Source organism: Callorhinus ursinus, unplaced genomic scaffold, assembly GCF_003265705.2.
Source record: "Callorhinus ursinus isolate GAN/ISIS: 27379988/994484 unplaced genomic scaffold, GSC_fseal_2.0 scaffold2, whole genome shotgun sequence".
NCBI lineage: Eukaryota > Metazoa > Chordata > Mammalia > Carnivora > Otariidae > Callorhinus > Callorhinus ursinus.
Window position 1 is genome coordinate 3,167,473 of NW_027397064.1, and position 14,166 is coordinate 3,181,638.

Sequence of the window (14,166 nt, forward strand, 5' to 3'; positions counted from 1 at the left end):
GTGTGTGTGTCTGTCCGGATGGGTGTGTATTGGTAGTGTGCTCTGTCTAGTGCGGTAAATGAGGTTCGTGTCCCTCCAGCTTTGCAAATAAACATCTTGAACGTGAAAGGAGCTAGAGATTGGTCAATACCATATGCAAATAAATAAGCGCTAATTGCCTGCAGTGTCTCTGGGTGTCAGGTGCGGTTATTGGGCCACATTTATGGGCCAATTAGGCGCCTTACTGGACTGGCACGGTGATAAATTGTGACTCCACGGCTTCTGGGAACGTGCTGGGGACGTGGGGCCACTGGAGCTCGTGCTCACCACTGGCATGCCCAGCGGGCAAGCGAGGCTTTTGTCCCGGTGTGGGCCGCGGCAGGGGACAGGCCAGGACCCACCAGGGGCATCTCTGGGGGCCGGGCGGGGGGCCTCGTGTGAGGGAGGCCTGAGCGAGCTCCGCACATCCAGCCCCGGATGGGGGCCCTGGCCCACCCGCCACGATCGAGGTCCCACCCGCATGCCTTGGGATGGCTGGGGGGGATGTGGGACAGGCCTGGTGGGGCGTGGTCCCCACAGGCCCCGAGCGTCCAGCGGGGGGCACTCCTCAGACCTTCCATGGTGACGAGGAGGCTCGGTTTCCTGAAAAGCAGACCGACCTGAAGAACATGGCAGGTGCCAAGTGGACCCTGGGCGCCCCGGTGCCCGGGTGGGGCAGGCCGTGGGCAGCTGGAGTTTGTTCCTTTCTTCATGCTTGCCTTGGGTCAGGGGACACTTAGCGGGGCCAGTATCCCAGACCCAGATAGACCCAGGGTCCTGGAACCACGGGAGGCACAGGAGGGGGCTGACTTGTCCCACAGAGAAAATGCACAGGGAAGGTCAGGGAGGGTGCCAAGAGCAAGTGCAGGGAGGCCTGATGGAGCCGGGGTTAGTGTGGGGGATGTCTCTCAGAGGGGCGTTTCATCTGAGACCCCAAAGATGAGAAGGAGCTAGCCACAAACAGTGGGGTCTTCCCAGGGGGAGGGAAAGGTGGACCAAGGTCCAGAGCAGGAGAGACCAGGATGCTGGGGCATGGCTGGAGCTGACCTTGAAGGGCCAAGAGGCCCGAGGAAGCAGGTGAGGGGGAGAGGAGGGCAGAGCAAGCAGACGGGGGGGACCACCTTTAGGACTGCGGACTTGCTGTCAGAAGTGGGGAGTTGGGGGGCGGCTGGGTGGCTCAGTTGGTTAACCATCGGGCTCTTGACTTTGGCTCGGGTCATGATCTCAGCGTTGTGGGATCCAGCTGAGGGTAAGGCTCCGTGCCCAGTGGGGCATCTGCATGTCCCTCTCCCTTGCTCCCTGCTTTCTCTCTAAAATAAATAATCTTTAAAAAAAAAAAAAAAGGGAAAAGCAAAGCAGTGGGGAGCTGTGAAAGGATCTCATGCAGGTAGCAGCGAGATCAGATCCCCAGGATTTTTGTGGGGTGGACAAGAGCAGGCAGAGGGAGCAGCTGTGGCCCCCTTGGGGCAGGGCTGGGTAGGCTGAGAGCCGAGGGAGAGCACCTGCAAGGGGAGGGGAGGAGGCCACGGGGCTTGGGGTGGCTAGGCCTTCCAGAAGGTTCTATGTGCCGAGTCAGCAGTGAGAGGTCTCTTTGAACTTTGTTCTTCCGGATTCTGTGAATTATGGTTTGCTCCTAGCCCGAATGCTTCCTAATTTTTAATCAATTTGTTTCAGGCGTTTATTAATCAATTAACCAACCATTTCTCCGATTTTAGTATGAGTGAAAAATGTATTCATAAAAAACCCAACCACTTTCTTCAAAGTCAATGGCAAACCTTGAGCTTTAAAATGTACCTCAAAATAACTTTTTAAAAATACAGAGAAAAGGTGGACAGTAACTCCCCAGAGAGGTGGCACTGCAAGCATTTTGGATTTTTTTTTCTCAATATGAAATAAGGATATAAAAATATCTTTAAGACACCTTATATACATTACTAATAGAGTATATTCTGTATCCTAATTTTTAATTTACGTGGTGTCATTTCCCCATGCGATAAATACATTTGAAATGACTCATCTTTCCATTTATAGATGTACACTGATTTATTTCACTATCCCCCTCCTGTTAAGACTTTGGGCTTGTTCCCCATATATTATTACAAATTCCGTAGTCACGAACGTCTCTCATGCAAATGTTGAAGTAGCCACGTTACTCCTCGGGCACATTCCAAGGCATCAAATCCATTCACGTAATCACCACATGTTTAGCGGGTGGAGGTGTTGTGTAGGCCCCAGGCTCCTGCACCCGAGGGAAGGTTCTCAGGGCCTTTTACACGATCCCATACGGCTTTGCAGAAATGCGGTTCGATTTCGTTTCCCTCAATGGCGTGTCCGTGTCAGTCCCACCGGAGTCAGGCCAGCGCTGACGATCGCTTTAGAAGAACCTCGGCTGTAAAATCTAGAGCTTCAGTCTCGCGCGTGTTCCCTGGCCGGTCTGACAAAGTGCTCCAGGGCCTGGACGGACCCTTTGAGGTCGACTCAGGAGCGCTGGACGGAAGGTGGGGACGGTCTTGGGCAGCGCCGACTGGGACGTTGAGGAGCCGCCGAGCAGCAGCAAGACGGGGGCAAGCAGCCCACCGGGCATGTCTCTGGGGGAGCCACTGTTCTGGGTAGTGATGGAGGGCGTTTTGGGGAACCATAGGGTGGATGGGCAGAGACTGCGTGCTTCCTGTGTAACACCCGTTCTCCCCCCTCCTTACCACCAGAACCTGCCCCCTTGAGCCACATCCCCCGGCCTCCTTCACAGCCCCAAATGACCTCGCCCAGTGTGGCCAAGGAATGGGGGGCCAATGGAGCCACGAGTGGGGCTTTGGGGAACACTGCGTAGGAGGGGCCAGGCTGCTGCCTCTCCCCTTGCCTTTTCTCTCCTTCCTGTGTGGAATGCAAGAGCCTCATGTGGGGCCCTGGAGGGAACTCGCACCCACGGACCACGGTTGACCAGATGGCCAGGAGGAGGCTGGGCCCCGGAGGGGTCTTTGGGTGCCCGTGCCTGCCCTGGCTTGCTGCCCAGCCCCTTACTTCATTTAAGCCACCGGTTACCAGATCCAAGAGAACCAACATGCGTGTAAGTGCAACAGATTCCTCCTCGAGCACTTTTTTGTCCTCCTTTTGCTTTGATTCCCCTGTAAGACGAGGAGCCTTTGTCACATTTTGCATGTGGCCTGCCGGCTATTGTGGGGTCACGTTGCCGGGGGCCGTGGGACCTTGTGTGGCCGGGTGGGATGCTGTGGCCCCCCCCATGCCGTGAGAAAATCTCCGCAGCCAGTATCAGAACGGACATGTCGTGGGATCACAGGGCTTTATGTTTATTGCCCTGCGAGCGTGGGTGAGGGGGAGGACACCCACCTGTCTGCAGAGAGAAGCATCTGGAAGGTGCTCACCAAATTGGTGATATCTGGGTGGCGGCAGTTGGGTGTTTTAATTTTCTGAGTTTGGGGGTAAAGATACAATGTATTTTCTGTGAGAAAAATGTGATTTTTCTCACACAGAGAGTATTGATAAAAGCATTCCGGAACAGTTTTCTTTCCTAGCCACCTGGGAGTCCTTATCACACATCTGGGGCAGCGTGGACCAGCGAAAGACACTTCACAAGCATCGGGAACTTCCAGGCCCAGCCAATCCCTGGCTGGCGAGCCACGGCCCCTCGGAGTGGCTTGGAGATGAACAAGTGGGAAGAGATGCTCCTTATCATCCTGACGCCGTGACTACAGCACGTGTGTGTGCATCAGTTTCCTCTCGAGAGAGTGGCCTGGGCCTAGCGCCTCCCTTCTGTAAGCACCTCTCCTCTCTGATTTACCTCGCCTGAGCACACACATCCAATTAGTCGTGACCAATGGCCAACACCCCCCCGCCCCCAAGCCCCACAAAACCTCCACGGAAGCAGTGTAGACATATTTTCATTTCTTTATTAGAAAGAGGCCTCTACCCTATAGCCACCTCTCCCCTTTACTTTACACATCTTTCTTTTTCTCTTTTTTTCCCCCTTAGAATACTGTACAGCTGACACAGAGAAAATCCCAATGCAGGAAAATACAAACTGGCATATTTAATCAAAACAAAATCATATGAAATAATAAGCAAAGTGAAATGTCTGTCAATGGTTTTAATTACAGTACAAACAATATAAATAAAGCATCATTGAGTCACTGTGAAACAAACTTGCAGAATGAGGTAATATAAAAACGACCAAAAAAACCCCCAAAGAAACCAAACCCATCTCTGGATAAACCCTGGGCCACTCTTCCATCTTCTATACATTGTTATTTACAGAAACAGAAAAATGTGCTGAGAGGTGGGCAGAGACTTGGCCTTCCCTGTTCCCTCTGAGAAATGCCTCTCGGTTGTCACCTTTGACCTCCTCGGGCTCCCGTTCGGAAACACACCCATGGCCCCATGAGTACCCTGTTCAAGGTCACCGGCAGGAGAGTGGGGGGCTGTGTGGGGGCAGGAAGCACTCTCGGAACCCACGTGGCCGTGCCTGGGGCTGGAGCGGCCACCTCCTCCAGCCCTTCCCAGGGCAGCCAGCTCAGGGCTCCCAAGGCTTTGTGCAGTGCCCTTGGCCAAGGCCACATGGCATCCTCCCCAGCACGTGGGTGCTCAGATCGGGACAGTGGTTGCAGCCTCAAGAGTTTGATATATTTTAGACCAAAGCCCAGTTGGAGGAGGGAAACCGCTGAGGTTTTTCAGGGTTTGGAGAAGGCATTACTTCTAACCTCGAGACTTGTGATGTGCCATAAAGCAGTTTCTAAACATACCTGTTGCCTATGCACCATGGAACAGCCCAATCCTCACTCAGGTCTGCCCGTGCGCCCTGGGGCGGGACGGGGAGGGAGTGATGTGCTCCTGGGAGTGGTCAGTGAGGGCTAACTCCCTGCTCTGGCTCCAGCTCATGCACCCTTGGGCCCCTCTGTCCTCTGACCCTCGAAGAGTCCAGGCAGGACGAACCTCTCCCCCAGGCCACTCAGTGGAATGTCAGGTGCAGAGCTAGGTGCAGTGGTCGTCAGCTGGGCTGCCCCCAGCGTCTTTGAAAGAGGCCTGTCACTCAGGCTCTCTACATCCCGGCTCTGGACAAGGGGTGGAAAGCCCTTCAACGTCTTTCGTCAAGCCTGGACACTCACCAGCTTACCTGAGGCATCACTGACTACGTGAGCTTCTAGGGGTTGGTGCCACAACCTATTACTCGAGTTTGGGCCAACTCAGACATTCGCTTCCCGGGCCATCGTGGACACCATCAGGCACGGGGAGATCAGGGCACACTCTTATTTGGGGGCGGCTGCTCCCAACACCTGGTTGTTCCGTTTGGAAGATTCCCCAAAGCTCTTACATCTAGGATGGTTCCTTTCTTTCACCTGTGTCTCAAGATAAAGGATGCGGAATTCCCACGGACCATGAATTCTAGACTAGACCTCGCTTGGCTTTGACAGGCGAGTGTCTATCCTGTGGCGCCATCATGACCCCCGGGGGGCGTTCTCTACAGAAGCCACACACCAGGCCCACACGAAACACAAGCCCCAAGCTGACCTGCTGCACCCCGACGAAGGTGGCTTGCCCCGCCAAGGACCCCACAGCTGCCGGGTGCCGGGTGACACCCGGCCAGACCCCGAGCTTGTCTGTCCACTTGGCGGGGGCGGCTCACGGCGGGTCGCTGCTGGGCACGCCTGCCTCACCCTGCCCGCCTCTGGGCACCGCAGGCCCTTTGCATGGGATGAGGGCCTTGGACAAGGGCGTTTTTACCAACAAGGTGTGAGCCCCAGAAACAAATGCTGTCCTCTGAGAGCAAAACCAGCCCCCGGCCCCAAAAGAAATGCAGAAAGGAGAGGCTTTCAAATCTGCGGTCCTGAATCCTTGCTTTGGGAGGGTGTTTCCCACACCAGTGAAACTGAATTACTTCTAGAACTTGGGCATTTAAAAATCACGGACTAAAACCCAGACTTTGTGGTCTCATGGAATCCCGTGCTGATGAAATGTCCCTAACCTTCCACTCTGACCCACACCGAAACACTGGAACTGGAGAGAAGTGTCACTCTGTGCTCAAAAAGCAGCAGACATCAGAAATGAAATGGGGAATCCATTAATATTGCTTAAAAAAAATCTCTGTAAGGACAGCCTTTCTCTAAGGGGAAGAACATCTGTGTTTTTGAAATACGAGTTCTAAGCTGTCACCTGTCCCTTCTTCCCGGAGAGGTGGGAGGGGAGGGCCCGGCGGGGGCCTGCTGACCCCGAGCTGCACGGATGCTCTCTCCTCCCCAGCCGCCTGGCCGTTCTGGCTTCCAGGGATCACTTTGGGCCGCGGTGGAAATAAAAGCCTGACGCTGTTCCTGTCTGCTCCATGGACTGACCCACTCCCCCTTCTCTCTTCTTCGTAACAAAGCAATTCAACGTTTTGACTGAAAGGCGACCTGATTGAGATGCTTGAACCACGAAGGACCCATCAGGGTGCAGGGCACCGAGCAGGGCAGGGAGCTGACCCCACCCCTCAGCGGGCCAGGTGGGGAAGCCAGACCCCTGCCCCCGTGAGCCACACACCTGGGGGGCCTGGCGGGGCCACGGCAGGGGCGGGGCCCACACCAAAGACTCACTGACCACAGGACTTCCAGAAGAAAGCCTCTTGGGAATTCAAAAAAAGCAACGTGTCGATAATGGCCCAAAGTGAAAAAATCCAACTCTGGATGCCAAAGGCCCTTATTTAGCTTTTTGGTGAAGGATGAGGGTGAAAATCACTTGAAGACAGTACCTCACAATGTGTGAAGCCCACGTTTGAGGAGGCAGTTTGAATAAATTATATTTCCTGGGAAAGAAAGATGTGTATCTTCAGCACATTTCTATTTGAATTCCTTCCTGACTGCTTTTCAATTTGTTTGCTTGAAGGACATAAATACAATCCAGGGGAGTTCTAGAAAGTCATGCCGACCTTGTGGGGCGCGTGAGGGATGGAAATAGAGCAGGTGGGGGAGGGGGAAACAGCCCATGGAGGGGTAATGGATTTGCTTTCAAATTATCTTTGCCTTTTTAGAAGTTTTGGAGCCTAGATCATACTTACTTGTAGAGGCTCTACATCAGTGCAAGGCTTCTGAACCTCCCTAGGTGGGAATGTGGATTTCTTATTTCCAGAACATTCTAAATGCAAGGAGGAAGGAATGGCAGAGCTGGAGCCACGGTGACTCGTGTCACCCTGGAGCACAGCTGGGGTGGGGGCCGGGCAGGACCCAATGGGCACCGTCGAGAGGGGAGGATGCGTCCACCAAGCGCAGGCACAAGACAAGCCAAGCGCCAGCCTCCAAAGGGAGAGTAGCTCACAGCGTGGTGCTCGCTCACCGTCCAACCGTCCACGCCAAGCAAGAGGCCGCAAGGCCCAGAGCTCCGCCAGTAAAGCGTGCTCTTCAGCAAGCTCTGAGGACCCAGTGTGGACAGCAGCTTCCTGGTGGCTTCTGAAGAGCGGGAGGCCTGTCTGAGCCAACAACCCAAGAGGGTGTTGGACAGAAGGGGTCATCTTGGGCCTCAAATGACCTCAGTGAACACATGAGGGTAAGACTCAACATTTCCTTTGCCTCTGGGAAAGCAAACTCAGACTACAAAAATCGGGGATAAACACCAGGAAGTGCGCAGTGCGGCTCACCCCTTGGGAGAGGGGCTCTGTAGGCCTCGGGGCTCACTAAGAGCCTCACCCCTCCTCTGACACTGCTCCCTGCCCGCGGGGGTGGGGGAGGGCCCTGCTGGCTCAGCAGAGGGGAGGGGGGCTGGCGAGCATGCTGTCCCGGGCTCCCTAGGGCGCCGGCTTGAGGAAGCAAGCTCTCCAGGCCGGCGCTCTGGCTTTGGGGCCGTCAGCATTTCTGTTCTTAATGAACACTCCCATTTCCTGAGCATCCAGCCCTGGCGCAGTGTCTGGCTGGCAGTGATCACACTGGTTGGAAACCAACCGGTCATCGGGTGCTGCAAGGCCACTCCCCCCAATTTCACAGCTGAGGAAAGAGCGCCCCAAGGCTGCGTACCTGGCCAGGGCCACCCAGGAGGGGCAGCAAAGCCGAGGCCGGGTCTGCTCAGCCCCAGGGCTGTCCTTCTCACCACTGGACCCTGTTCTCCCCCTCATCAAGTCAGTGACCGCTCCTTCACAGATGGAGAGAGTGACCCTGGGAGGGTGCAGGTGTTACAAACCCGGGAGGGCGGGTCCTGAGGCCAGATGGCAGAGGCTGGGTGTAAGCCGACCTCGTCAGGCTAGACAAACCTTCGAAAGACAGGTGGACAGCAAGGCCCTGCCTCGGTGCCCGGGCTCACGGGCAGAGAATGGGCTCCTTTTAGGATTCTGGTCAAGAGTAATCCAACAAGAGCCCTTGACAGCCCTGGGATCAGCCAAGCACCCCACTGCCTTCCCCTGTTCTCTGGGATAGTCGCTCAGCGTGCTCTTACAGGGAGACATGGAACGGCGCCTGCTCATGGGGCCCAAGACTCATGAACGTGTCACTCACTCACCCTCGAGCTGCTCATCTCCTGGGATGACAGGAGACAGAAGGGGCCGGGGCCCCATGACTGGGCTTTGGGCTTGGTGAGCCATCTTCCTACCAGGCCTGGGAGTCTGCTCCCACAGGATCAGAATCAAGGCTCCTCCTCTGCAGGGTTTCTGTGGCCAACAGAAGGAATCCAGCCAGATGGTGAAGCTACCCTCCCCGGTGACCATGTGCACCTGTGCCTACCCCAGCAGGTGGTTTCAAGTTCAGGGGAATTTACTTCTGAAGAGAAAAGGCTATGAAGATAATGCACTGGTGTTTTCCGTGGGAGCAGTGACAACTCGGCCGCCTTCCTGAGCTGGTCATTTCTAACACCGGCCCTTGTGGCTTTTTGCTTCCCCGCCTGAGTGTTAGCAAGGCTTTAAGATGGGAATGAGAGCATATTGCCGGTGAAGAAAGGCCTTCTGGTGTGACGCTGAAATACAAACAGATCGGCCACTAGCCACCTTTATTTCTGAGGAAAAACCTTGACACCCACCACCGCCCCTGCCCTGCTGCCCAAACTCAGGCTCAGGAAGGCTGGCCGCCTCCTGGCGCAGATCAACATTGCTAAAAATTGCAGAAGAGGGGTCAAGTTTTCTGAGAAGGAATCAATGAAGTCCCCGCGCCGGAGAGAGGGAAGGGAGAAAAAAAACAAAAACAAACCCCCCCCAAACAAATCTGGCATTCAGGTCGTGAAAGGCTAAGTGAAAAAAGAAGTCATTTGGGAAAATATTATATTATAAACACATATAATAATATGTACACACTCATATACATCTCAAAGAGAAGCCTTACAAGGAATTCCGTTTCTTTTCAAAACAAGGCTTCGTTATATGATAGAGCATTCCTATAGTGGGAATTAACTACAGTGAAATAATTTAAGAATTTCATTTATACTATATCTGCGTTCACTACATAAATTCTATGCTAAAGGCTGTGTGGAGGCGAATGTGTATAGCTGGATTAGAACAGTAACGCGTTCTTCAAAAATAGGCAGACATTTTTTTTTTCCTATTCACATTTAAAATAACTACACAGTGATGAAACACAGAATTAAAAATCGCGGGGGTGGGGGTGGGGAGGGAGGATTAGGGACCTGTTGTCAAGGCTCTCAGCCTCGTGGCTTCTGCACCTGCTGTTCCCGGAGCCTCCTGGCTTCCATGCAGCGGAATCAAGGTTACAAATGTCCATGAAACACTGACCCACATATAAATTCTGTGTAAAGCTTTATTTTTTCCCCACCTAAATTTTTTTTTTCTTAAAAAGTGAAAGAAGAGGAAAAACTCTTACAAAATAGAAGGTTTAATGTAGGAGAGCAAAGGCCCTGCCTGGAGGCTGCTGGGCGGACGTGGCCCTGCTCCTGTGTGGCAGCAGGGCCAGGGTCGCCTGCCAGGGGGACGACCCTCTTCTTGCTCAGACTTGCCAAAGGGCTCCAGGCACGCCCCCCCCCTACCCCCGCTTCCTTTTTAACCTAAGGTGTCTTGATCTGGTTTTTACTGCGTTTGGCCAGCAGGCTGAAGGTGGCGGAAGTCTGAAGCCACCCCACAGCTTGGACACGGCAGGTCAGGTGACCAAGTAAAGGAGATGGAGGGCCTGGCCACCCAGGGAAGTGTTAGCGAGGCCCGCGGGCCAGCTGGTGCCACCGAGCTGTGGGCGGCCGGTCATGGCCTGCCTCTGCCCACCACCCAGGGCCGGGACTCAGAAACTCATCCCCGGCTTCCCCACGGCCTCTTCCTCCAGGCTGGCAGAAGCGGCATCAGATCTAAATAAGGCGAGATCACATGCCGCCTCTCCACCCCCTCTTCTCTCATAGGATCTAAGTGTCTTCTTTTTCTTTCTCGATTTTAATAAGCAAATTGTACCACCATCTTCTTCGGGTAGGTTCCTTTTTCAAAGCCGTCGATCACAGTAATGGAAGCGTTTGCTGCCAGGAGCGCTTTCCATGTACAATGATCTGTAACCCTCTTATCTCAACTAGTTGCGTGTTATTAGTTCACATCCAGTTCAATTTATAAATTAACAGAGGTGCCATTTGTCTGTACAAAAATCAATGCATATTTATGAACTTCCTTTATTCAAACAGATTTTCACAATCTTAGCTAAAGACATGACACAGAAGCCTGTGGGACACTCTGGCGTGGCCCGGCAGTGACCGAGACCCAAGACATCCACCTTGGCAAAAGGAAGTAAAATATCTCTTAGGTTTGGCGGGGGGTAGCCTTTTATGCCTTTACTGAGTTTACTACATGGTCTCGAAATGTTATTAGCTTGAATTTGTGATTTCCTTTTGAATTTCTGACTTACTCTTATTTATTTTTTCCATTTTGTTTTTGCACCAAGGAGACTCCAGTCAAATGATACTCAGCAACTGATTTCCTCTCTTTGGACTGAAAAATTAAACAGATACTAAATTATGACAGTGAATTTAGAAAGGAGGGCTCCAAGGGCTCGAAAGAACACGTCTGGGATGATGTGGTGCTGCTAAGAAGTATTGCAATCACATCGTGGCAATCATCAGAGCGCACTGCGTAACTACCTCCTCGGCTAATATGCTTTCTTCTCGGTGATGACTAATCATGTTCTATTAAACAGCGGTAATGCTGGAAGAACTCAACTATACAAGTGTAATGAAGCCAGTATTCTCCCTGGACAGATTAGCTACAACTGATTTGACACATACCATCATAGGGGCTTCAAACCTGACAAACTCTGCTTGCTTCTGATTTATGCCGTCAAGCTCCTCGGAGAGGAGATGAAATCCGAGTGTTCCGTTTGGCAGAGGTGAAATGTACTGATGTGCTTAACTGCCAGTTAAGCAGAGTTACCCTTCCCCTTGCTCCTCGCCTCCCCTCCCCCTCTCGTCCCCATCCCTTGCACCGTGCTCTGTGTCTCCAGGCCGCGGACGGACGGCGGCAGGGGCTGCCTCGCCGTGTGCTATCGTCAGCAAACCAAGGCCCACCGGGAGCTCCTGCTTGTCGTTAGGGGAGTTTATGAAAAGGAATCTGCTGGGCAGCCTCCTGGCCTCCTCTTCGCCCCACGAGGACAGTCAGGTTTTGTGACTTCGTGTGGGGGGAGGGCGGGTGACCACCGGGAAGAGGGTGGGGGTGGACGGGACTCACGTGTCGTGACTTCTGCGAGAGAGGGCGCCCGGGTGCGGCGGGCGGGTGGGCGCGCGGCCCTCAGATGATGGTGGGCACCCTCCCGCTGCTGTTGTTCCGGTTATTGTTCTTCCGGGACAGGTTGGGGGTGGCCATGAGCACGAAGCGCTCGTCGGGGCAGCCGTACTGCAGCAGGACGTCGATGCACTCCTGGCTGGAGGCCTGCCGTGCGTAGGCCAGTGCCGTGTTCCCGTGGGCGTCCCGGGCCATGACGTCCACTCCGTACTGCGGAGGCAACAGAGGGCCGTTAGGTCCCCGGTGGGGGGCAGCTCAGCTCGTGTAGGGACACGGACCCCCAGGGACGGGCTACAGATGAGCCGGAGGGGAGGCAGATGGCCGGGTGCCACAACGCGCCCCATGGCGTGCTCTTTGAAAGAATGTGCTTTTTGGGGCGCCTGGGTGGCTCAGTTGGTTAAGCGTCTGCCTTCGGCTCAGGTCATGATCTCAGGGTCCTGGGATCGAGCCCCTCATCGGGCTCCCTGCTCAGTGGGGAGCCTGCTTCCCTACCCCCCTGCTCATGCTCTCTCTCTGTCCAATAAATAAAACCTTTAAAAAAAAAATGCTCTTTACAAGTAAAAGCCCCTCCTTTCTGCAGCAGACCAAGGATAATTCTTGTGTTGCTAGTTCTATTCTGACTTTCCAATTCTAAAAACAAAAAATAATCACTTCTTGATCTCGGAGGTGATTCCTTTCCATTGTAGGAAATACACATGTAATACGTAAGAGCGCAGGAAAGTCAGCTACTACCGTGCGATTCGGTCCGACCACTGGCAAGTGCTTCCCTCTGCGCCCGCCAGGCACCTCTCAGCACCAGCTTTCTGCCACCTTCCATGGGGACCCACAGTGGCTGAGCCCCAGAGGTGTGCAGGCTGCCCCCCGTGGCCCAGGCAGTGCCCTGCTCTGCACACTCTCCCTTCCCTGTCCCTATTCAGGCTTTATGACAAATGCTTCAATAGAAATTTAAGAAATAATTTTCCCTAGTAGAAGTTAACCAGAACAGTCCAGAAGAAGCCCTTTGGTAAAGTCGTACCATATCAAACATCGAACTCTGGGCTCAGTACTTTTGTGTCCGGCCAAGGCAAAACCCCATAAACTAGCTGTGTCCTCCCGGCTCCAAAACAAAGATGCTGGGAGTCTGTTGTAAAAGGAACAAGAGGGACACCTCCAGCCACGCTTGAGCCAGAGGGGTCATGAGAAACACGAACTCTGCAGACCCCCTGCCCCTGGCGGGGAGAGCGTGTCCTGTTCACCTCCTCCCGCCCTTTACTCAGTCCTCGGGGGTGTCCTCAGGCAGTGGAGCCTGAGAGCCGGGGGCCTCCACGCCGAAATCCCCCATGCCCCGCCCGCATCGCTTCCCACCTTCAGCCCTGTGACCCTCCACCAGAAAGATGCCCACAGAGCAGAACAAGGCGCCCCGCGCCCCCCCCCCCCCCCCCCCCCCCCCGCCAGCATCTCGGCATGGTGCGCGGCCCCTGCGTGACCTACCCAGATCAGGAGCTGCGCCAGGACCACGTTCCCCTTCCGACAGGCCAGGTGCAGCGCCGTGCGGCCGTCCCCCTCTCCGCAGGTCTCGTTCACCTCCTCCCGGGAGCCGTGCGCCAGCAGCAGGATGACGGCCCGCAGGTCCTCGTCAGCGGTTGCCCGCACCAGGTGCTGGCCCAGGGACAGCTCCATGCAGGGCAGTGGCGCCAGGAAGAGCTTTTGCTCGTACTTGGCCCGGATCCACCGCTCCTTCTCTTCCCTGCGAGAGCCACCACATGGGCGTGGTCACCGTCAGGAAGGACCACTGAGGCAAAACCCCCCTCTGCTCCAGAACCTTGGTGGTCCGGAGGCCTCAGGGCAGAAGTGCAATAGTGGGAGACGAGCGTCCTCACAGAGCACAAGGAAGCCCCCTGAGGGACATGTTTCCCAGACTGGGGTCCCGGCCCAGCAGCATCAGCACCACCTGGAAACTTGATAGAAATGCAGATCCCCAGGCTCTGCCCCTGACCTCCTGAATCAGAACCTCTCGGGGAAGGGGGTTTCTGATGCCTGAAGGTGTGCACAGAGGCCCATGGCCTTGACTTCTCATGTGATTTCTTTTGGTTTTCGTGCAGAAGCCGTGGCCAGAGGAACCCCCTTCCTGCCCGAGGTCCGACGCAAGGCAGGACAGCCCGGAGGCCCGCTCTACTGTAAGCAATGACAACTTTTGGTTGGGATTAGAGGACCCTGCTGGAGTTCAGGGCCAGGGGACCGGATGGCCAGTGGGCTCCCCCCACCTGGGTGTGACCTGGAACTCTTAGCTCTTAGATCCTCATCCAGGAAGGGAGTGTGTGAACTCCCTGGGGTCTCCCAATGCTTCAGTTAAGGAACATATTGTTACAGACCCACGTATGAAACCACAGAGACCCCAATGGGGAGGTCTGGCAAAGACAAGCAAACTAACTCAGTTACGACTGGACTTTGAAATCTCTCTGGAGACCTGAGGAAGGCTGAAGCGGAGAGCGTCAAGGTGTTCGGGGGTCCAG

General features: G+C 54.6%; 1 protein-coding gene across 8 annotated transcripts in view; it reads right to left on the reverse strand.

Moving 5' to 3' along the window:
- Positions 1 to 10,558: 10,558 nt before the first annotated feature.
- Positions 10,559 to 14,166, reverse strand: part of AGAP1 (ArfGAP with GTPase domain, ankyrin repeat and PH domain 1) — a 513,811-nt gene continuing 510,203 nt past the window's right edge. For all 8 annotated transcript variants that reach the window (XM_025889132.2, XM_025889128.2, XM_073876820.1 and 5 more), the window contains 2 exons: positions 13,145 to 13,400; positions 10,559 to 11,884 (listed from right to left, as the gene is read on the reverse strand). In XM_025889132.2, coding sequence (XP_025744917.1) covers positions 11,681 to 11,884; positions 13,145 to 13,400 — 460 coding nt within the window. In that variant the 3' untranslated portion in view covers positions 10,559 to 11,680. The remainder of the gene's footprint in view (positions 11,885 to 13,144; positions 13,401 to 14,166) is intronic.